Source organism: Tyto alba, unplaced genomic scaffold, assembly GCF_018691265.1.
Source record: "Tyto alba isolate M040663 unplaced genomic scaffold, T.alba_DEE_v4.0 Super-Scaffold_45, whole genome shotgun sequence".
In the NCBI taxonomy this organism is placed as follows: Eukaryota; Metazoa; Chordata; class Aves; order Strigiformes; family Tytonidae; genus Tyto; species Tyto alba.
The window spans coordinates 37,796,916-37,819,991 of NW_024881321.1; the positions used below are offsets into that span (position 1 = coordinate 37,796,916).

Genomic DNA, 23,076 nt, shown 5'->3' on the forward strand with positions numbered 1-23,076 from the left:
CAGGCAACATGAGGTTTGCAGCTGCTAGCAGTCTGATCAAAAAATCTAGGCGAAGTGAAATGCTGCTTTTTAAGATGTGGATGAGTCTGTTAATGACAATATCTTTTCCAACTTTTCTTCATCCAAGCCATATGGGTTTATATTATCAGCTCTTCAGAGGATTCTTGGGTCTAAATTAGACTACAAAGAAGGTCATTTTCTGTGACTCATTTGTGCCAAGCAAGGAAATAATTTCCTCTCTTGATCTACATGATAGCTTTCTCTCGGGAGGAAACAGAATATGAGAAGCTTTCTAATCTCCTTTTGCATTATGCAAGAAAATAGCAAAATATGAACCTACTATCCCCTGGGTATCACAAAGCTGCTACCTATATTTATGTGAAGGAACAATGTATTTAAGACAAATCTAAGGAAATATCACTGTAACACAAAGTAAGACTATGATCTGATGACTGAGCAAGATAATGTGATTGAATTTTAGGAAGGCATAAATAGTTTCAACTAATAATATCTATACCAGGCCTAAAGGCAGCTGCTATTCATACAGAGGTGCTGCATGGTATGACTTCTCTGACTTAGGTGACCCAATAAACTTTTATCACTGGCAAAGTGAGTGGGGAAGCAAAGATGTCTTTGGTAGTGCCTCTGAATCTTACTCCCTGACTCAGTGGTAAATTTAGCCCTTGCAGTGATACCTTTCACAGTAAGATGGTGAAAGTAATATTTTTTTTTTTTGTTCCTGATGTCCTAGAACCAACCAAGTGGTCAGGAAATAGCTGCAGTCCTTTCCCCAGTCTCCATGCATAATGAAGCATGGCAGAAATATAATGAGCCTGTATGTGTAGGAAATTAAGAATGAGTCTGTGATTACCTGTGCTTCCAAAGGCTACGAGTTTGCATCTGACATAGCTACAGAGGAATGGAGAAACAGTAATGAAATTGCTTGTGTGAGTCTGGCAGAGAAATACTGTGGCCATTACACTAAGTGAAAGAAGGAAAGGAAGAGAGTGATGACAAGAAGAAGATTTTGTTTAGCAAAATGACATCAACAATGACAAGAAAGCACAGAATTCACACAAAAAAAAAATGACAAAGTTTAATTGAAGGAGAAACATGGGAAAGAGTGGACATTACTGAGATGGTTGTAAATGAACAGGGGCAGGTGTGTGTGTGTGTGTAGCAGTACATACATGTCTGGATAAAAATAGATCTGTGCATCAGAAGCAGGAAAACTACGGATTGCACTGCAGTTACTACACTTAAAGAAAGCAAAGATTTCCACTGTGACCTGGGAGTACAGGAAGAAAAGCATGTCTACCTGTTGTTCTTACTACTTGCCTTTTCAAAAAAATCTCACATTTTTGCTGGTTGTTGCTGGAACACTGGGCCAGGAAGAGGCCAGAAGGGGGAAAAGAAAAATGGCTTTAATTACAGGAAAAACGGGCCAGTGAGAACTCGTTGTTACAATAGCCAAGACAATACAACTAATTTTCATGATGTATGTTTTTTTAATCTTTTATTTCTAAAAAAAAAAAAAAAGAACACATTGCTCCCTTAATTCTTGTTCACCACTTCTAAAAATCTGTCAGTCTAGTGTCCTCCTGAAAAATGTAACTGTGTTAAAACCTAAGTCATTTCAGCAGCAAGCACAGAATGTTCAGGATTCCACTGAAGTTTACCAACATGAAATATCTTCTGCTTATAGTTGTAGAAGCGTTGTGTTCTGGGTCATATCTGTTTCACTTGAGCCTATAAACTTTGCTTTCCTATTAAGGAACAAATCCCTGTGTCCTTCCATAAAAGATTATAATGTAATGAAACTGCATTAAGATCTTACAGAAAAAAAGCCTCAGTGATTACGTGCAAGAATGAAATGTGGTGAGTTTTACTGCAGTTTAATAAGTATGCATCCATTCTCATCTCTCCTGCATTAGCTTTCTGTGGATCTGCTGTAACTAAATGAAAACAGCAAATGATCTTGAGAAAGAAAAACTGAGCAGCAATGGGACTTTTTACTGTTTTTAAAATACTGGGTACTGCTGTTTACAATAAATGTGTGGTTATGCAAGCAGGCATATAAACACCTGTATTTCACAAGTCATTGCATGTGGGCAGCCATAATCATCACTTTCATATCTTCTTTGCTTTTATGTCATCAGCTCATCTGCAGTCTTCTCTGTTCTTTATGAGAATTAATTTCACAACACAGGACTCCATCCTTACTCTCCAACTCCAAGTCAAAGCTTCAGATTCCCTCAGTTTAGTAGCACCACCAGTATCTCTTCTGAAGGGACTGCAAGGAGAGCTTGTATTCCATCTTCTCCCTCATATCCACCCCAGGAGACTGTACAGTCCTCCAGAGGGAAGCCAACATCTACCCGAAACCACCCATAAAACAAACACCTCTGCCTTCCAGATATGTCCCAATTTTGTGCTATAAGCAAGATATCTATGACAGATGCTATAAAGTTTACATTGACTTTGAGAAGCTTTGCATAATTCATCCACAACCAGTGCTGCGAGTGAGACAGCTATCCCACATGCAGCTACAAGCCTTGAGTAGACTTTTCCATGTAGTCACGTGTTTACTATGGGTCAGATCCTGTGGTCATCCCTTTGCTCAAAAACCCCATTGAAGCCAATGCTGGAGGGTCAGCTTGCAAATGCCACTCTCCCTCTGCATGGTGAATAGCTCCCATTGAACCCACTGGGATGACACATGTGTGTGAGTAACTACTAACGAGAGCAAAAGGAGCAAAATCTGGTCCTCATTAGGGACTGCTAATCTGAGAAAAACCCTTCCTCCATGAGTAGTACCACTTAGGCAGAGCGACTCTGCCGGCAAAGTGCTACCTAGGAAAGGAAATGTGGTGCAATTTGGCACCATTTTTTTAGCATGTAATTCTTTAAAGCATCGGCTAATTATCCAGGCATGACTGCGTCGAAGAGCTCTCTCCCATCACAGTACATGAGCAAAGATAATCTTATACCATGAAACACAATTAGCCAGATGGTTATTTGGAGGTTTTTGGAATAGAAGCAATTTCTCTGATCTGGGAGATAAAAAAATCAAAGCTGAATTAAAAAAAAAAATCATACCACACTTGATTCCCAAGTATTTAATTACATATTATCATGGGTAACTACTAATCGGCTCCAATTATGCAATCTTATTTTATTGCTGTTGGAAACACATTTATAGCCACTATATAATGTGTATATTTAAGTCAGTATCTGAATAAACAGTCTGGAAAACACATCATTTGTACCCATATTTGGTTACTAGCATGATTATCATCTGCCACCTGCTGGAAATAGCTGTGATCTCTCAACTAACTACTGCAGATGGAAGGTCTGGTCACTCATCAAACAAGCACAAATGTCAAAGAGCAAAATGTGCTCCTTGTACCCAGGAGTTTATTCCTCTTGCATCCAATGAGAAAGTTTAATTTGCACATGGGGGTATTTACATGCATTCACAGAGAAGCCATAACATGATATTATTTAAACAAGCAAAAATTTAATTTGCTCTTGAGAATAATGTTATCTGCCTGTGTCTGACCAGAAGGCAAGATATATAACCTGAAAGTCATGCGCCCAGCTAATCCCATCTCAAACTGCATAGCACTCTTGCCACTCAGCTGGTGACAACACAATTGCAGGTCCCCCTGCACCATCCTTGCAAAGTATTTCTTCCTCTACCTGATACAGTCTAGCATTGCCTTTGAGCCTCATTTGACAAGATTGACCATTCTGGCTTTACAGTGGCCCATAAAACATAAAAAAGGAGAACAAAACCTGCCTGTCCAAGACATCTGCTCTAACTCCAAAAAAAAACAAAAAACAAAAAAACAACCCAACAAAAACCAAACAAAAAAAAAAATAAGTGAGAGAGGTTGGATGAGGTATTCTCCAGAGTGCCAGAACCTTATAACTTGCTGCCTCTGTGCCAGCAAACCAGAGTCAGTAATCCAAGTAAGCCAGAGGGTAAATCCAAAGGCAGCACTGCAAGACTCGTTTTCCTCTCTCGCTTGTGTGGCACAGGCTGAAGAGTAGCAGGATGCACAGGTAAGACTAGCAGTTCTTGTCAGTGTGCTGGCTTATTGTGTCCTACTGGGCAATGACAGGACTAGTTGTACTGGTGTAATTTTGCAGTTGGCAGGTCTCCCCAAGCCAGTGGGGAGGGAGAGGTACAAATAGATTAGAGTTTCAGACCTTCATGTTTCCCCCAAATCATACCCAGGCCCTTAAGCAGCTGACTCTGTGTGCTCAACCAGTTTAGAAGAGCAGCCCAGGGTTCACGTTTAGATAGTGCTTGTGTTCAGGGAAACAGTGCCTTTCTCTGGGTACCATTCAGTTATTTCTGAGGTCAAAGAGGAGGAATAAAAAATTAAGATGGGAATGCAAGTGATTTTTGAAGGTTATTCAGGTCTGTGGGATGGAGTGAAAAAAGAAAGAGGAGGAGGGAATATACATCCAAGGACCTAATAAAATTATAACTAATTCCTCATTTTCTTCACTAACTTGTTCTAGCCATTATAAAGCAATCAGATGTTTATAGCAGTAAGAAGCAACATAAGCCCTGAAAGCAACGTAACAGATCTAAAACACGGAGCAACACATTAGCAAGGATTAATTAACATTAGCACCTGCTACCACATGCCTCTGGCGGAGCGGAAGGGCCAGGCCTGCCCGAGGTGTGCAGCCCTGGGCAGGGGCACGTACGTCCTACTGCAGCATCCAGCACTCATGCAGGGAATCCGAAGCACAGCCCGTTCCCGCAACACGTGTGCACCATCGTGCACCCACCTGCAAACCCACAAAACGATGTTTCTGTTGGCATTTGCTTTTAGCCAAAAGCCTTTGCCGCTTCACAGCGCTTGTTTTGTTCTTAGGAGGTCGCTATGCTTCAGGCCCCTTCCAAATTTTCTCCTCTGCGACGCTCTTAGGAGGCTACCACCTCTCTTCCCCCAACGTGGGCCTTGCCTGCGCTGGCAGGTTGCCTTCATTCCAGCCACAAATTTAGCTGCGCCTCGTGCTGACACGTAGGCTGAGGTTTGCTCTTGTCGAGCCTGACAAGGGTTCGATGCAAAGAAAAGACCCACAAATTAAAAAACTGCCAGACAAAGACCCGGCAACACCTCCAGCCTGCACACAGCAGAAACCTGCTCATTTTTGAGGTGACATTGGTGTCCGGGGGGGGGGGGCACATGGCCGAATGCAGACGCTCGCCTCGGAGCGGATGGGCCCGCCGGACCGCGTCACCCGGCCCTCTGTCCCAGGACGTGCTGGCCTCTGGCTACCGACCAGCTTGCCACCAGCAACAGCCTGGGCCCGGTTACCTTCGGGGGTTACCCAGAGAGCAGCCCCCTCCCCAGGCAAAGGTGGGGGACAGGGCCCTGGCCTCATCTCTGCGTGCGTACTCCCTAGCACGCACGCCGTCAGACCAGCCTTCCTCGGAAAGCTAAGGACTACTGCACGAGCAAACTGACTTCGATGCAGACGCCCAGTCAGTCGTTCGACAGCCCTCTCCTCTCCCTCGGTGCCCTCCTCCCACTGAGGAAAATTAGTTATCAGCTCGAGTCTACTTGGCGTTTTTGCTGTAGATAAGGAAATCCTGGCTCTTACCAAACATTGTCCAAAAGATTTAAAATTGTGTATGTAGATGTAAACATATGTATATATAAATAAAACCCCATGTAATTATGGCAGTGTTTTTCCCTTCCTCTTCCTCTCTTCCCACCCCCTTTCCCTTCTCTCAATTTCTGAGACAATAAGTGGGAAACAACCTTTTTTTCTCCCCAGCCAAAAATTCATTCCTGCTCAAAGCTTCCATAAAGGGTCAAGTCTAAAGGAAGCATCTGGTAAATCTGCTTTTGTGTCGCAGCGGGAGCGATAGCCCTCACGTCCCCCTCCCTTTGCAGCACTCAGCACAGCAAGCGCTCGTGCCACATCGGGAAGGGCTTGCTCTGCTGCACACGTATGCATGAAGACACGCTCGGGGGGACTGCGGGCAGCCCTTAGATGGAAGGGCTAGGTATGCTGCATGCACCGACAGAGCGGGTCCCGCTCACCCCAGCAGGTTCTCCAGTTGCTTTTTTTAGCCCCCTGAGTACAGATGGACTCTTCGGCTACTTGGACAGGGTGGTTTCCTCGTGAGTTATATGATAAGGGTGTGTGCTTGCAGGGTCAAAGTCACAGCATTGGATCCTATCATGTAACACACTGAACTGCCCCCCAAAAAAAAAAGAAATTGGCTTCTCTCAACATCTCCAAATGCCCATCCAGGGGAAGGCAATGAATGAAGGGAAACTGGACCTGATCCTCAAGTACACCTACAAGTGACTCCAATCCTGCAGTTCAGTTGGTCAAAATAAAACACTTCATACAGTGAAGTAGAGAATCGCCATGACTTTAAAATAACCAGGAAAGCTGTCAGCCAAAAAAAAAAAAAAAAATCAGGACTTCTTTTCCTCTTCCCACATACAGAAAACCTTTAAAGCTTTAGAAAATGTACACTCAGCCTCTTGCATTCTCTTACTGTATACACAAAGTTCACAGCAAAAGCAAACAGCAAGAAAGACACTTCTGGTCACAGTGGGCAAGAGTACCTCCAGAAACTTGATCTATATTGGAGGTGCAGTGGGAGAAAAAGCATCTTTAACTTATTCTGTAACTGCGCCATAAGCATAAGCAGCTGCTGTAGCTGGCAGCTAAACCAACCTTCTGGCAGAGACAGTGGGAGAGGAAAGGGCAGCAACTCACTAACCTTGCACCATAGTTCAAGGGGGAAGTAACTCAAGATTCAAAATCCTAGCAGCAATACCACCTGCAGAGGTTACTGCCCTGTATATTATATGAACAGGTTTGCTTAAAAATCAGACCAAAACAAAAAGGAGACTAAAAAACAAACCCAGAAACCTATGAGAGCTGTAGAGTGCCGAGATTTTCTTTCAGAAAAGAAACTCGGCACACTCCAAGATTGCCACATTAAAAAAGTAGACTGGTATTGACCGCTTTGTTTTTATGCTGCAGAAAACACAGTTCTCTGCTTTGTCTGAAAGCCAAATGTATACATGTCTTGATATATAGTGGCAAATACATTTTTCGCATTCTTACATTCATTATCTACTTATTTCTCATCTGTTCTGCAGCAAGAACCTCTTGCTATTAAGAAATTATATGCAAGTCTTTCCGCACACAACATGAACATTTTCATGGCCGTCACTTCATAAAATTGTATATGGAATAAAAATTTCATAAATATCTGCTTTATCTTGCAGAGGTAGTAGGTCCAGTCCTCTAGTTTGTTAAGGATGCTTCACAAGACTGCTTTGAGTAAGCAGTGGAATGCTACTCTAAAGAGTACCCTGTTGTAGCTGTAAGTTTAGACAGTGAAATTAGAAAGAGAGGTAGGACCTGCTGTTCCTGTCTTCCAGCACTATCTTCTGACAGAAAGACGACTGGACCTTAGGTAGATCAACACAAAGCTGATTTTGAAGCTGTTGAGTTTTGCTTTCCTTACCCCAAAACAAAACATAGCAACAACAAAACCCCACCAAAACCTCATTGAGAATGAATGCATATATGGTCTACGGTTTCTGAGGGTAGAGAGAGAATAGGCAACCACAAAGGAAGTTTAAAGCCGCTTCCCTTCTGCGACAAATATTAATTCAGAAGCAGCTGCAAAACTATTCCAAGAGATTTCAATTTCTTACTGAGCCACATTTCCATCAATATAAAAGACCAAGTTTTCCTTATATTTTAGGGGCTTCATCAAAATCAATGAAAAGATAATGATAATGGTGCCCTTCAGATCTGTCCATGACAGATCTTTGCACATGTAGCATTTAAAAGACCAAGGACAAGACCCTGTCAAGCAAATGAGGGCTTAAGCGTTTCTATTTGTTCAAGAGCAAAATACAATTGTATTATGTGCACAGTTAGATGTTATATGTATCTGAAGAAATGCATTTCAACTCTGTACTCTTTATTATTTTTACTGACAATCTCCACATCTTCCTGTTACATTAACAGGAAAATAATAAGAACCCATGCAGCTGAAAAAAAACACTCTTCAATTCCTTCCATCATTTGTCTGAAAATTAGAGCATTTGCCTTACAGCTCAAAATTAGTACATATCAAGGTTTTCATTTTATGTCTGCTTCTGTTGTTTAAGCACCACTTCACACCAACTATAATAAAAATCACAAACCCCTATATACAACCTTACTTCATTACTGAAAAGCAACATTTAAACAAGATACAGGTTTAAGAGAGCACTGGCCCTGATTCTGGGTAGAGTAGTTGTGTGGTAGATGTGTTGCTCTTCCCCTGCACCCGTGAGACACTGTGCAAGAACAACCTGCACGAACAGCCTTGTGTTAAAATGGAATATCCCCTGGTTGATCCTCATACAGACCCATTCTGGTTAGTGAATTTTGGTACTGTCAGCCACAGGTTCCCTCCTTACTTCCCCGTGCTTTTATATAATGTGCATTATCCTGCATGTTTTAAAAGACCCATGACAGCTGCAAGTTGTAATTCAAGTCTTCTCCTCAGGAACTAGGGGCCTTATCAAGAAAATATGTGAGCCAAAAGCAAAGTCCTTCAGCTGTCTGCCAGACCAAGCTTCAGGGTGCTCTGCACCACGAGGACAGAAATATCAGATGAACTGTGTCAGCTCAAGCCCAGCTTTGGAGGAGGCCAAGCTGAACTTGAATGAGCAGAAGCACCCTTTCCATTTTTGGGTAGGCCTGAGAAAACATCTTCACCCATTGATCTCCCTGCCAAACATTGCCTACAAAGAATGAAAGCCAAGGTGGCCTTGCATGAGAACCAGTGGTCAACTTGGTAAATAACTGACTTTTGGAATTCTGTTTGAGCTTTCCATAACTCATTAGGAATCAGATGGCATGCAGATAAAGAAAGGTGAAAAGGCTATTAAAACCCAGAACTATTTCACTATGAACACATGTGCTGTGGCTTTTGAAAAGTGCATACTTATCAACGAAAACCAATGTTTTAAACAAGTTGTTGCAGTGCAAAATATGACACCTCCCACTGTGGGTTTGCTCAGAGCATTACTGAGGCATGTCGTTCAATTCAAGGCTCAGCAAATATAGCCCATTATACTGCCCTTTGCATATTTATGGTAGTGTGTGAAGCATTATTAATAGCTTACACTACTGTCTTTCCTTCACCAGCAGGATGTAGGTCTGGCTAGTGAAGTATAATTGGTAATCTATTTTATAAATGAAAAAAATACTCTTTGGAATGCTTTGCTATAACATTCAGTTCTTGTTTGCTATTCGTTAAATGTATTGTTTGAAATGCTACCACCAGCTATTCATTCTTTTTTGGAGCAGTGATGCCATGACAACCCCCACGTGACCGGCTACAAACATACCACAAGTCTCCAGGGCTTTGCTTTAGGAAAGGCTCAGACTGGTATTACTCATACCTTTTTTTTTTTTTAAAAAAAAAAAAGCCCAGATTCAGAGATGCTTTATTTTGTGTAAGATGTATCGAGCCTACCAGCCAATTTTACCATGTGGCAACAAATATCTTCAGCTAAAATGGGACAGAGCAAAGTATGACCAACACAAGAAAAGGGTAGGTACAACTGTTTGATAAAGAGCAGAGGCCTTTATGAAATAATAAGCTTACCCAAAAAGGCTACAGCATCATTCTACCCATTCTTAATACTGTCGTGAAAGCTACTAATCCGTGATAAGGTACAAGAGACATGTTTTAAGAATATCCAGCAAACATAGGTATAGCTTTTGTGTCCATTTAGAGTTATCATAATGATGTTCACCAAGTTTAGAAGTGAAAAAGATTCGGTCAGTCATCTGCTCCAAATCGGTAATAATGCAGGACTGTTTCCTCTTGAAAATCTGTAAGTAGTGAATACCATCAGCAATGATTCAACCGTATTGCTACCTTAGAAAGACTGTATCGCAATATAATTAGCATTAATACGAAGGAATGGTTCTTCATTATTTCCAGACTGGGTCTGTTTCATTAAATGTATAAAAATATCTTCCTTCCTTCCTTCCTTCCATTGTTCCTATAATTTTACTTGCAGGTGGGAAAAAGTTAAAAATGAGGTAGAGAATTGAATTTGACATATTTTTCTAACCAAACTGACAATGTTGAAATAAATAAATAAATTTCCTTCTGTGTGAATTAACCTTGAGAGGCTTACTATTGTATATAAGCATGGCTATTTAAACAGTGGCTCTTTTAAAGCAGGGAACCGATATTACTGTAGCTGAAATACTCTCGGCATCCGCTATGCATACAGAACTCTCCTTTGTTCAGCATACAGAGCACTTCATATATGCGCTAAGACATTCAGAGGCCAAAAATAGAGGTTGGATATCATCACAATATATAGTGAAGAAATGTATTTATAGAGAACAAAACATTTCCCACAACTCAACTGCTCTTGGATTAAACACGAGTGTTAATTTCTCAGCGCAGGATAAGAGAAAGAGTAACTATCATGCTGGACAAAGGATGGCTCAGAAGGTACAGAATTTTGTTGCTTATTACAGGGTTCACACATGGCTCAAGTAGTGACTAACAAGGTCTCCAATGGCCAAAGAGTGGCCTTTTCAAGTGTCCCTGTGTTGTCATGCTGGCACGCTCCTAAATTCCCACTGTAGTTGTCCGGAAATTTCACCGTGCCTTCTGCTGGCAAGAATTGAGGCTTGCTGCGGTGGACACCAGCTCCCAGAGCAGCGGTACCTGTGGGCTGGGGTACCTGAAGGCAGCAGAGCAACTTGGCAGGTTGTCCTGGATGACACAGCCCCCTCTCTGCCCAGAGAGACGGGGATCACTCTGAGAAAATGTTGGGGCCTCTGCTTGGTGATGTGCAGGCTTTGCGTTGAGGGAGCTCACAATAAAAAAAAAAAAAAAAAAAAACAAAAACAAAAAACAAACAAACAAACAAACAAAAAAACCCAACAAACAAACAAGAAAACCACCACTAAAACCAGAGAAAGAGAGAAAGGGGAAAAATAGAGAGCAAGGAAGAAAAAAATGAAAAAATGTAACATATCAAAAAAACAAAAAAGGTACGCTTCTTGGAGAAGACCTCTAAAAAGATGGCAACAGTTAGGGAGAATTTCATCCATGCCAGCCTGCTTTTATGTACACAAGAGCAAATGCTTCCAGTCTGAATAATTTTGTTATTTTGCTAATGGAAGAAAGGAACAGGGGAAAAAAAAAAAATCAGTTACACCTCCTTTCTGCAACATTCTGCACAGAATTAAGTATAAAATGACTCCAAAACCACCATGGCTCTAGCAAGTGCCACAAGAGAGATTAGGATGAGCTTAAAAAGTACCAGGTTTTATCTTGCACAATTGTGCATATCAGAACAAGACAGAAATTAATTGTAACACTTTCCAGAAAATGAAATTATATTTCTATGAATTCTGCAAATTAAATCTTGTTTCTAAAACCACCTTTTGTGGTTTCAAGTTTGAAACAGTTTGCATATCTATAAATTAAAATCAGAGTTTGCATTAATATCACATTTTATTCTTCCCACCGGTGATTTCTACTGACTGATACAATAACAACCCTCTTTTACAAATTGCTGGTTGTCTTAAAGTTATTTTTAAAATAACTTAATAGCATGGTAATTGAAAGCACCTGAAGAAGCAGAAGCCAAAACCACCAAAACTGTCAGAGATTTACCAAGTTTTGTTCTGCTATCCAGTAAAAATCAGCTACTTAACATGATGGGATCTGGAAAGGATTAAGATGAGCGCTCTCATCTTCCCCTGAAATCATCTGGAGTTGAGAGCAGTTAGCCCCTTCTGGGATCCCACCTCCTCAGAGATGACTGCTACAAAAAAAGCAGCTGAATGTTTTCACAAGAAGCCAAGCAGTTCAAGCAAATTTCAGACAAAGCCAGAAACTGCTAGGTATTGTCCTACTCAATGCTGTAAATTATTCACTGCCTTAAAAGCAGCAAGGAACCTGTCCTGGTAGTATGTAAGACTGGTCTGCCATTAGGGGTTCAAGCCTGGTCTTTGGCTCATCACAAAGCTGCTACAGAAAGAGATGTGGAAAACTTCTGCTGGACTCAGGCAGCGCTTTGGTCATGCCCTGCCGCGTGGATTTTGCGTTAGTGCTGTGCTTGCTGCTCTTACGTGGTAGCCTCTGTTTTAGATAGCACATATTTCTCTCTTCTTTCTATATCACCGAGTCTGCTGGAGATGGAATGGTTCAAAAGTATGAGGTGTGACAGAGGGAGAACATTTATCACATTGTATTTCATGACAAAAATCATGATGTTGTTGTTTTAACCAATCTGGTCTCACTCCCTGCAGGATTCCGGCCTGAGAGAGAGTGGTCTCCCCTCTAAATCCTGTCTCACTCCTCTCCCCATTACCAGCTTTTCTTCTGTGGGGTTTATTCAGTCCAAGACAGCTCACAGATTCTTCTTCCTCATATTTTGCATAGCTATTTAGGTCAGAATGGAAAGAAATATTATTCTGCCACTGAACTACTAACTCTATTAGAATAATTAGATCCACAGTGTGCTTTTGATGATCATTCTAAAGTGCTAAGAAGAAGAGCCCTGAGAATACTTTCAACACAAGAAGTCCTTTTCCAGTGCTCTCATTCTGGCAGTGTTCTTATTCTAAATGTGCACCCCTTTGGAAGACTTGGCACAGTTTCGGAGTACCTAGGGCTTTCTTACACTAGCCTTTTTATTTCTGCTGGATGCCTAATAAAAACTGCTTGCCTTCTCTTAGACAGTCTTTCCAGTGTCGTAACATCAACACCCCTGTAACCAGACTGTATGTATTTTTTACATTTCTCCACCATAAAGAACACTTTGCATCTCCAGCAGACTTTAGAACAACTGCCTTTAACATCTGCATTTCCCACTACTCTTCTTCTGGGCAAGTCTGGCTTTGCTGATATAATGAATCATATGTTTAATAGCGTTACTGCTGGCTAACAAAACAGAACATGAGAATTAAAAGGTTTCCTGTAATGATATGCAAGGATATTTCCAACAAAAATGGATAAACATTTCATTTCTGTTGCAGATCCAGACAGCAAAACCATTAGTGGACACAAGAGCCCCTCCAGTATACAACCACCTTCATCTGAAGTTGGGGAAGCTGAAGGTATAGTATTGGTTATTTCACTGAGCACTAGCACATCTCCTCTCAAAGAAAACAAAGAGATTGTCACAATTTCAGGGCCTTTCTTTTCCATCAGTGCAGTGATTGTTGCAGCAGGACTATCAGGATCCATGGCTAGCACACTCCCAGCTGCATTAAATAACTTATCTTTATTGATGAAATCAGAGAGCTTCAGATTAACAAGAGCTAAAGTGTTCAGATAGACTCCTAAAGGGTACTTCTGCACAACCATGAAAAAAACATTGCAAATAACAAGAATAGCACAATCAGCAAGATACACACAGAGCAATGAACTGAATAATAGGATGTTAACGTATTCAAAGCACAAGAAATAACAATGGGTAGCCTTGACTGGCAGTTATCCTTCAAAATCTTACTGCTCCCAAGAGGCAAATTTTTATTAAAAGATGAGAGTGGAAAATAAATTGTTACCTAATTAACTTTGCTCACTAAAAGGAAACAACAACAATTAAAAAAACCCAAACGTGAGCACAGTAAAGAAATACGTGCAGCTAAACCCTGTCAAAGACTTAATTTCCAACACAGTAGCCCTCAGGCAATGGGAGCGTAGCCCATGTAAGGACTTGAGAATTAATTTCCTTAAAATTGTTTATCATCTCACTGTGTAACTTAACAATCCCCAGGCACCTTAAAAATCATTTCATTAGCAAAACAATTCATTTCTCCTCCATGCATAAAATCATATGCTATATTAGGACCTTTAGTTCAATTGCTGTTATTAATTTTTTCCTATTACTGTAAAAATAACACGGGTAAAGTTCCTTTGAAAATGAAACGCTGCATAGCCAACACTCCCCACACCCCCCCAGAGGTTAACAAAAAAAAAAACACTAACAGGAACCCGCTACTCTTAGGCATGCTCCTTTGAACTACAAGTGCTGATACCTGGAAGTGAGAGTGTGGTCCTAAGTCTCTTTCTCATCCTCTTCCTTTCCAAACTGCTATAGAGAGAAAGAAAAAACAACCAACCAACCAAAGGACAAACCTCTAATTTTGTAATCTTCTGTTAACCAGTTCTTCTTTACAATCGTTCTCCTCAAGGTTATTCAGAGCCTGATGGGATTACTTAAAGCACCACTTTTAGGTACTTTACACAGTGTGACCAGCATCTGACCTGCTTTGGTTTTAAACCCCAGCAAATAAGGCAGATGCACTAGATTCCTTGCAGGAACCTGCTACTCTAACATCAGCCATTCAAAACTATCAGAGCAGGATGAGCAGGATTTCCTATTCATTTTATACAGGACTTGCAATATCTTTGGTGTGCCAAGATTCAAATATGGGGAAAAAAAAAGGGGAGAATGCAGAAGAGTGAATTAGTATACTTAAAACAAGACTTTCTTCAGTGATTCTGCTCTGAGGGGCTTTTGAGAACAAGATGGTAAAGTCCAGCTATGAAAAGAGTGCGTTCCCTGCTTTCCTCCATCCATCCTCTCTGGTTACCTTCAACTCAGCCCTGCTGGAGAAGGCATTCTTAAGACTCAGATAACCTTGAAAATAAGATTTTCTCTTCACCTCTCCCCCTTTTCTTCCCAATCCCCAGAAACACACTTTTAGCATGGATTGGTGTTCTTCAAGAAACAACACGGTAACATTTTTTACAAACTAGACGATGCCCCAGGATATCTAAAGGGATTCTCCTTCCTCCACTGGAATCAATTTTCATCCCACTTTTGGCACAGTTAACTTCAGAGATTGAGATTATGAAGAACTTCCATTTTCAAGTCAAATTTAAAAAGGCTTAAAACCATGCTAAGGATGAACAGAACTAGCTTGTTCTGCCTCATACATCTCTCTCCATTTGTTTGTTACACCCAGTTGATGCTTCTCTTCTTACACTAGCCTGGAACCCCACCAGGACAAAAATGGCTTGCAACTGGACCTAATCCAAATCTCACTGAAGTCAATGGAAAAATTACCATTTGATCCAAAGCCCACCGAAGGTAACAGAAGGACTCCCACTGAGTTCAGAGGATTCTGAATGAGTCCCATCGTATGTTTGTACAGTGACCATCACAACAAACCCAGATTTTGACAAGAGTCCATGAAGACTGATAGAGACACAAATGGTAATGATGATCCTGGAAAATACATTGACAAATATTTATAGAAATTCTGTTTATACTGATGAAATGCATTTGCTAATCACACAGGCTGCTGCTGTGATTGCAGGGAAGTGATTCAGGGTCAAATTCACAGCATTGCAAAGGGCTTTCTCTCATTGCGTCACCATTAAAACAAATGGTTCTCTCAAGACTAGCACAGAGCTTTACCTGACCAGTGTCTGTCACACTCCGTGTAGAGAAGGGGACAGCAATTTTGAGCACCCTGTTAGGTATCCACGGTACCCCACTGCTGCTTGCTATGGCCTTGTAAAAACAGAAACATTTCTTTATCCCTTCTGTATGCAAAGCTGGAGGAAGACCGACTTGCCACCATCGAAAGAGACAACCGTTTGCTGCTGGTGTCCTGCATCATGAGAACAAAGGGACAAATCGACAACAAAAACGACTATAAGGCCAAAAGGTAACATCAGCAGCACTATTTCTATGTAGTTATCAGGTTACCTTCCCAGTGACAAACATAGCTAAGGATAAACTGCTCTGTGAGGACATGTATTTTAAAAGGCAGCCTAAGGTATAATCAACACTTCAGAAAGCCATTTGCTTGCCCTGTCACATGAAATCCAATGCTGGGTCATTTTCCTCCGACCCTCTGTTGAAGAGAAGATGACTTTAAATTAGTTTTTCGGTTTAATAACTGAGGGAATGAAAAAAAAAAAAAAAAAAAAAAAGGGAAAAGAGAGAGAGAGAACATTGCCCTACTTTAAGGGAAATAAATGAAGCAAACCTATTCAATCTCAGCAAAGCTGTTGTTCCTGCTAAGTGAGTCATTGCTGCTGACTTTGCCAGTTGTTCCTACAGACACCACCGGAAAGAGGGAGATCCAAAGCTTAGAGATGAAATAAAAACAGAGCAAAAAATAGAACTAAAATTAAAAAGGAGAGTGGAGCAGGAAGCAGGCAGAAATCAAAATATAATTTACTGCTCAGAGGAGACTAAGCAAAATATGCCTTGAGGATTTATCAGTAAAGGGAACCACCTTACATATTTTTGATTCAGGAGGAAATTCACACCCCAAATAGGGCACAGAAAACCAGTCAACACCAGGGACAGGCCTTTGAAGTGAGGAGAATGGTTTATATAACTCAGGTGGCAGCTGCTACCTCCTGTGATTCATTTACAGACAGACTACTTCATGACAGACAGACTGCTCATCAGGTCCTAAAGTGTCTCCAGACAGCAAAATGCAGCTCAGGTGCAAGTGACTTAGGTAGAACTCATTACAGGTCACCATCACAAATATCCTGGCATTTGCACAGTTCCTTGGGAAGACAGAAATTATTTGAAAATGGAGTTGCTCATGTTCATGTCATGCAAACCTACATCATAGCATGTATGGCTTGTCACTAGTGAATAATATCCAGACCAGTTCGGGTGTCGACAAGCATCAGTTAACTGCATGGTTGAAAGTGTGATTCCACAAGGTATGGAAGGAGAAGAGCATCCTCCCCCTTTTCATTCCCTCCCTTCCTGATTCAAATGGTAAAGTCTTGTTTACTTTGTACCAGCCCTGGTTTTCATCAAACCTCTCCATTAGCTAATTAAACTTGAGACAGCAGCAGAAATCTAACCCAACAAAACCAAACAAGCCTGGATAGTTTTTCTGTCACTTTCTGCAAAGTGATGAATTTCAGGGCTGGTGCAAAGGATGGAGAAGACCACACAGCTGGGAGCAGTGGGGAGGAGAGCAGGGGAAGGAAAAAAGCAAGTCCTTCCCTTTTTTTTTAGTGGGAGAATGCTACAAGATCAGCTCAGCTGCCTGGGAAATTACAGTCTAAGAAATCAAAGAAAGTTTCCAAGGCATTTGAGGCAGTACATTTATCTCTGTTATCTTCATGCTTCCCTAGTTGGTTCTTCAGGTTTCCACACAAAATAAACCTATAAGCCAAAATAACTGAAATTGATTGGTAAGCATCTCAGACACCAGCCATGCCCTCACCTACAGTACTGCACTGCAGCAATTCCAAGACTGGAGGCTTGGCATTAATCCAAGATAAAACCAGCATTTTCGCTCTTGTAAAGTGTACCAAACCTCCATATAGGCAGGGCTGCATTCAAAAGATACTGATCAAAAACTAGCCTCTTAAAAAGGACAAAAGGATTGGGTTGCAAGGACCGGTTAATGCAGAGCAACAAGCAGCAAGTCCCTGTAGCAGAGGTATGAAACCTTAGGCAAATTTTCCCCTGACAGAAGATAGACAGATATTTCACATTCTGGGTTCCCAAGCATAGGAACACGAACAAGCATGAAGAAATTTGATTCTGCTTATATGGTTTTCCTCTCTAGTTTAAATGGAGAAAAGCGAAAGCAGGAGCTGTGGAGAGTGAACCAGGAGAATCATGCCATTATGGATAGAATTACAAGGTCCCAGTCTCAGTATCAAGTTCAGCAATGGCATGAGGATTGGCAACGAGCTGAAAAATACATGGCCAACATTGCGAGATATCCTCGTGGGCGGTGTAAATCACAGAGCCGAAAGGTAGCCCTGAGCTTCTGTTCTTTCCTTCCCAGTTATTTCTAGATCGGAACTGCCCATAGAGTGCACTTGGTTGTGCTTTTGCACTGGGGATTAACTGCACGTGGCAGCCAGCTGCACAATTAACAGCCTTTCATTTATACAGCCACTCTTATCAAATGAATCCCAGAGTGCTCTTCAGGCTTTATTAGGTGATTTGTAAGTGCTGTAGTTTTTACAGTCAGCCTGTCCACCATGGAGAGGTGGTGCTCTCAGAAATACATCTAAAAATAATTAAAAAAAAAAAAAAAAAAAAAAAAAAAGAAGAAGCAATGGCTTACCAGTTCCTTGAGAGAAACAGCCAAACACTGCAGCAACATTTAAGGTGACCAAATGGGCATACGCATTGAGGGCTCCAAAACCGACACTGGCCATTCTGTGCAAAGTAACCAGCTTCTTCTTTTCATTAGTAATAGAGATAAAGAAAACAACAACAAAACAGATGTGTGCGGTATTAGCGAGCTTTCCCAGAGAAAGAAAATTGACTCTCTTTAGCCTCTCCATGTCCAAACTCCCTGGTTTTGAGCCTGCTAACTCACAAACTCCCAACTTTCCTCCCAAACAAACCCGAGGGAAGCGGCAGCGCGGCCCACTAGGCAGAAAGTTGGTGTCAGCTTGGGCTGCTGGGCCTCCATGGTCATGTGTCTTGATTTGGGAGGTACGTCCTCTGTCATGTGAGTCTGATTCAATATATAAGGGTGTGGCTCATGTTCACTATATATATTTTCATGATATTTACTACTTTATCCATTACTTCTAGCCAGAGACCACTGAAATAAGCCTTTTTAAAGCCAATAGCTTCTGATCACAGGTAAAAAGATTTTCAAAGGTGCAGTTCATCCAAATCTGACCGAGTCTTTGGAGGACACTATGTAGTATTTCTTTTATCCCAGGATTTTTGCCAAATCTTTGGTCCCAGTTCTAACTCCAGAGGGTTTCCTCAGGGAAGGCACAGCACTCAAAAGAAAAAGCAATGAAAACTGTGGCACTAAAAAACAGAAACAACCTCTCCCCGACTTCTGTCCGGAGACAATTCTCAAATACAGCTACATCATTTTTACTGAAGCTTCCTAAAACCCTTCAGTCTGATGTAGACAGCAAGTATAGAAAGCTTCAACCCAAACAGTTAAGACCTGACAAAGAAACATGCAACTAAAAGGGAGGCTTCTACAGTGGAAAATATTAGGCAGCGTTAATTGCTGTGGAGGTATCATCACAAAACAATGAATTATATTCAAGATAGTAAGGTTTAAAAGCCAGATGCTTCATAGTCAGAAAGTACCAAAATTATGGCTAAATAAACATATCCTGCAACCTTCCCCACATCAAATATTAAGTCTGTGTTCTGTAATTAATAGGTACTGGAACATCTGTAAGAAGTAGTCACTAGAAAACACCTTTTTCCAGTCTCCATTTCAGAAATGGTTGAGCCATTTTGAAGGACATTTAGCAGACAAATAAGCAAACCTGCCACAGGTGCGGATACCTGCCACAGACTTCTTCAGGTGAACAGAGGAAATCCAGTAAAGTTACAGCTGAAAATAGGATCAGTGGAAGTACTTGACAAGATCTACAACAACTTGTGCTACTGGGTGATCCCTCTCTGCTTTTACAGTTCACCTGGCACCAGTTCGTGGTCAGCTTTCAATTAATGACAAGTCATGCTGCTTCTCATCAAGCATTCTTCTGCTCTCCCTCTGTTGCAATTTAAAGCTTTTTACTGGTCACAGGTATGCTGTAACAGCAGGAGAAAGTGAGAAGCTTTTTTATGTAAGGACATTATTTACTTGTCCCAACTGAAGAAACAATTTATCTGAACCAGCCTACCCGCTGACCTGACCAATGGAAATTGCTCTGACTCTGATGGCAGTTCTAATGAATGAAAGGAAGGAAAAATTCCCTTTCTTTCCTCTGGAAGGGGGCAGCAGTAGTATCACCTGCAATCACTGGTCACCTTTCTTTGCTAACTGAGTTTTGGTGCCAAGGGAATAATCCTGAAAATAAATCATAGAAGGTTAGCAAATCAAGGCAGTGACAGGGTCTTTATTTTACAAATATTTATATTGATTTATCTTTTTTGGCAGAAGGAAGAATTAAATAATGAAACATCTAAGCAAGGAAGAAAAAAAGAAAAGCAACTGAAACAAGAAGGTGTGAAAAGTAAGATGAAGGAAAAAGAAAAGATCGTGTCCACCATGGAAAGGGAGAGAACAACTAGAACGAGACAGAGTTCCAGAAATACTGTTATTCCAGTAGTCTCCTGTGAAAGCAATTTAGGAAGTAGCAGAGGGCTCTTACTCCCTCTTGGCTAATGATGGCATATGGAAATTTTACTGTCCTCAGCCTTCTGCTTTGCCCTTATTCTGGAGGTCACTCCTTTCCTGGCGTGGTGGACCGGCAGAACAGGGGCTTGCAAGCCCATTTTGTGATTGTAACCCTGTGCATCAGCACACCTTGATTTCTGTAGTTTAAATTAAAATATTGCTATTCCTATGTGCATGGTAACTTCCATCATCAGAAAAGCCTGGACTTGTGAGGGTGGTAACCTTTTCAGCTACGCAGCTAAACTCAGCAAAAATTGTAACCAGAACTCCAGAATGAGCTGGGGTGCCTGGAAGAATCAGGTGGGAGGACTAATATACTTTAGGATCCTAGAGGTTTAAGTAATCTGTCAGAATGTAGGTAATAAAGATGCCATGTCTTCAGTATAGCGAAAAAAGCATAAAGCAAAATGGCATAAAAGCCATTTCCCTCGTAATTGCCAACAAAATTCCTTTGAGTTTATAACAGCTAGCAAAGAAGGAGCCTAACTGGGAAAAGGACGACTGTAAGTGAGCAACTGTAGCATAACTAATTGGTCTGATTAAGACTTGGGCTTTTTTCCCACATGACAATTTTCATCTTGGTATCCAAGCTCTCCCCATTGAGGACCCAGCTGGCTGACAGTAAATGCTTCAGCGTGAGGGTTTTGGAAAGTCTTCAGAGGCTCTCTGAGGCCTCTGAGCCACTTACAACAATCGAGGGAGAGCGCTTGGTGGACCAACACCCTCCCACTGCAGCGACACTTCCTTCTTTACTCATGATTTTATGCGATTTTTGTGTCAGTCACAGTAATTGCATTCACAGAGTGAAAATACTGAAAATACATAAAATTTGTTTCTAGCTACCCCTTTGATGGAATTTAGCAGTTTGGAACAAGGAGAAGCAGCACCACGCGACCCATCGGCTCCCTGTGTGTTATAATCTGCCACTCCTAGACCATCCTAGATCTACAGTTCAGGGGACAGACACTTCTGTTCTGAAATGCATATTCTGTATTCCTTATTTTTTAATTCTACTTCTTCGAAAGGAAATGTGTATTAAAATCACAAACTGATCTTAGCATAGCTAAGCAGGGTAGCAGTAGTTCTCTCAGAAGAGGAATCAGTCTAAACCAAGCAGTGAACCAGTATGAGCTCTTGCTTTATCTGAAGTTGAATTTAATCTGTAATCATTTTAGAGGCTGCCAACATTCCAAGCAGACACCTCAGCAATAACTATTTACTTCCTGGTACTTGGAAATGCTTTCTAAGACATTTTCTCCTTTCTCATTTGCAGTATGGATCACTGAATAATGTTTGAAGTGCTAATGATGAAAATTTATTTTCTGAAGCAAACTCTAAAATACAGTAATATGTCTTTATACGAACTGAGGGTAGAAATGACAGCTACCATAACCACCAACCCTCCAGCACTTCAGTGACTCCGCTGTACAACCGTGAACTCCTGGCTTCAGAAAATTCACATCTTCCCAGGACAGGATCCCCAAATCTGCCATGCTAGAGAGAGAAGCTTCACTGAAGAAGGAAAAGGGATTCTTGTTTGCCCAAAGCAATCGTGGCACTGGCCCGATGCGCTGTGGCAATATACGTCCTAGAGCGCATTGAGTGTGCCCAGAACCAGCCCAGAGGGGGTGACCCCCGTGCAGTGGAGCCACAGGGCTCCATGGCTGGATGGAGGTCATCTCAAGCCACCAGCCAAGACAGGATAGTGTCAGGACAGACAAACTTAGCCTTTGTTGTGCACCTCTGTTACAGCAGCCACACCAGGCAAGCACACGCCAACTGTTCCCTGCAACAGTAGCTCATTTCTAAAAGAAAGGTTATGCACCCTTTAAACGAGAGCCAAAAAGACAGTAATTTAATGAACAAAAACTTCTCTCACTATCAGAAAGAAGATGCCATCTGGGCTTTAATAGCAATTCTATTTTTTAATGAAAACGTCCTATGCCCTTATGGCTGAAGTGAAACCCCTCTGAAGTCCCCAGCTTCACGTGGTCCCAGGCTGGATCATCAGGACACTCTGTAAGAGGCCAGCTATTTTTAACAAGTTATGCCACTGAACCAGAAAAAAATTCTTGTTTCATGTTCTTCTTTAAAAGCTTCAGACTGGGATGATAATAACCTAAAATGTTTGACCAAATGCCACTTGCCGTATAATTAAGTAGAAATGTTACTGTCTTCAAATCTCTGGCTCCAAAGTTAAAACAATATGCTCCTGAAACACTAGTATGATTACAAACTAAATACTTGAAACAAAAGAGAACTAAAGTAATACTATAAAAAAGAGTGTTAAGAGTTAAAGGAAACATTAATCTGAGGGTCAGATTCTGCTTCCATTTTCACAACTGTAAATCCAGGGCAGCAGCCTTGTCTTTACTGCAATTGCTGTGGTTACAATAACCTTACATTAAGAAACCATGTCAAAAGAAAACTCATGATGAAGTTTTAAAGATGGCTGAGCTGCTTAACTCCAGCTCACTGCCGTGGGAGACAAGAGATCACTCTCCCTCTTTTACTCCTCTCCTTGCACCCCTCTTCCAGTCTGCTTGTCTTATACCAATATTTGTGCTCTTTGAGCAAGGCCAGCTCCAGGATAAAAGTCACAAAGGAAAATTTTTTTCTTGATATTTTTTATAAAATGAGAATAGTTTTCCAGTGGGTTAATGAGTTGAATCAGTTAATTGAAGATGAATTTAAGATTAAGACCAGAGCTGATGCAAGGAGGAAGTAAAGCCACATATTCCTTCAATAAAGCGGAAAAATGGTTACTCACTGCCTGGCAGTATTTAACACCAAAATAGCTTTCCTAAGGGTCAATAGAAACATGTGGAGCCTAGCAAAATGGACTCAACTCAATAACCCATGTTGGTTACCATGGAAAAAGTATGAATATAGACATAATCAGGGTTTGTCCAA

The 23,076-nt window shown here is 41.2% G+C and overlaps 1 protein-coding gene across 1 annotated transcript; it reads left to right on the plus strand.

The window, feature by feature from the left end:
- Window positions 1–9,523: 9,523 nt before the first annotated feature.
- On the plus strand, window positions 9,524–21,460 carry CFAP97D2 (CFAP97 domain containing 2). The gene is made up of 5 exons (XM_042805837.1): window positions 9,524–9,616; window positions 13,081–13,161; window positions 15,614–15,726; window positions 17,611–17,803; window positions 21,437–21,460. Exons 1-5 carry the CDS (start codon window positions 9,524–9,526, stop codon window positions 21,458–21,460), a joined length of 504 nt encoding a protein of 167 aa, XP_042661771.1.
- Window positions 21,461–23,076: the final 1,616 nt, after the last annotated feature.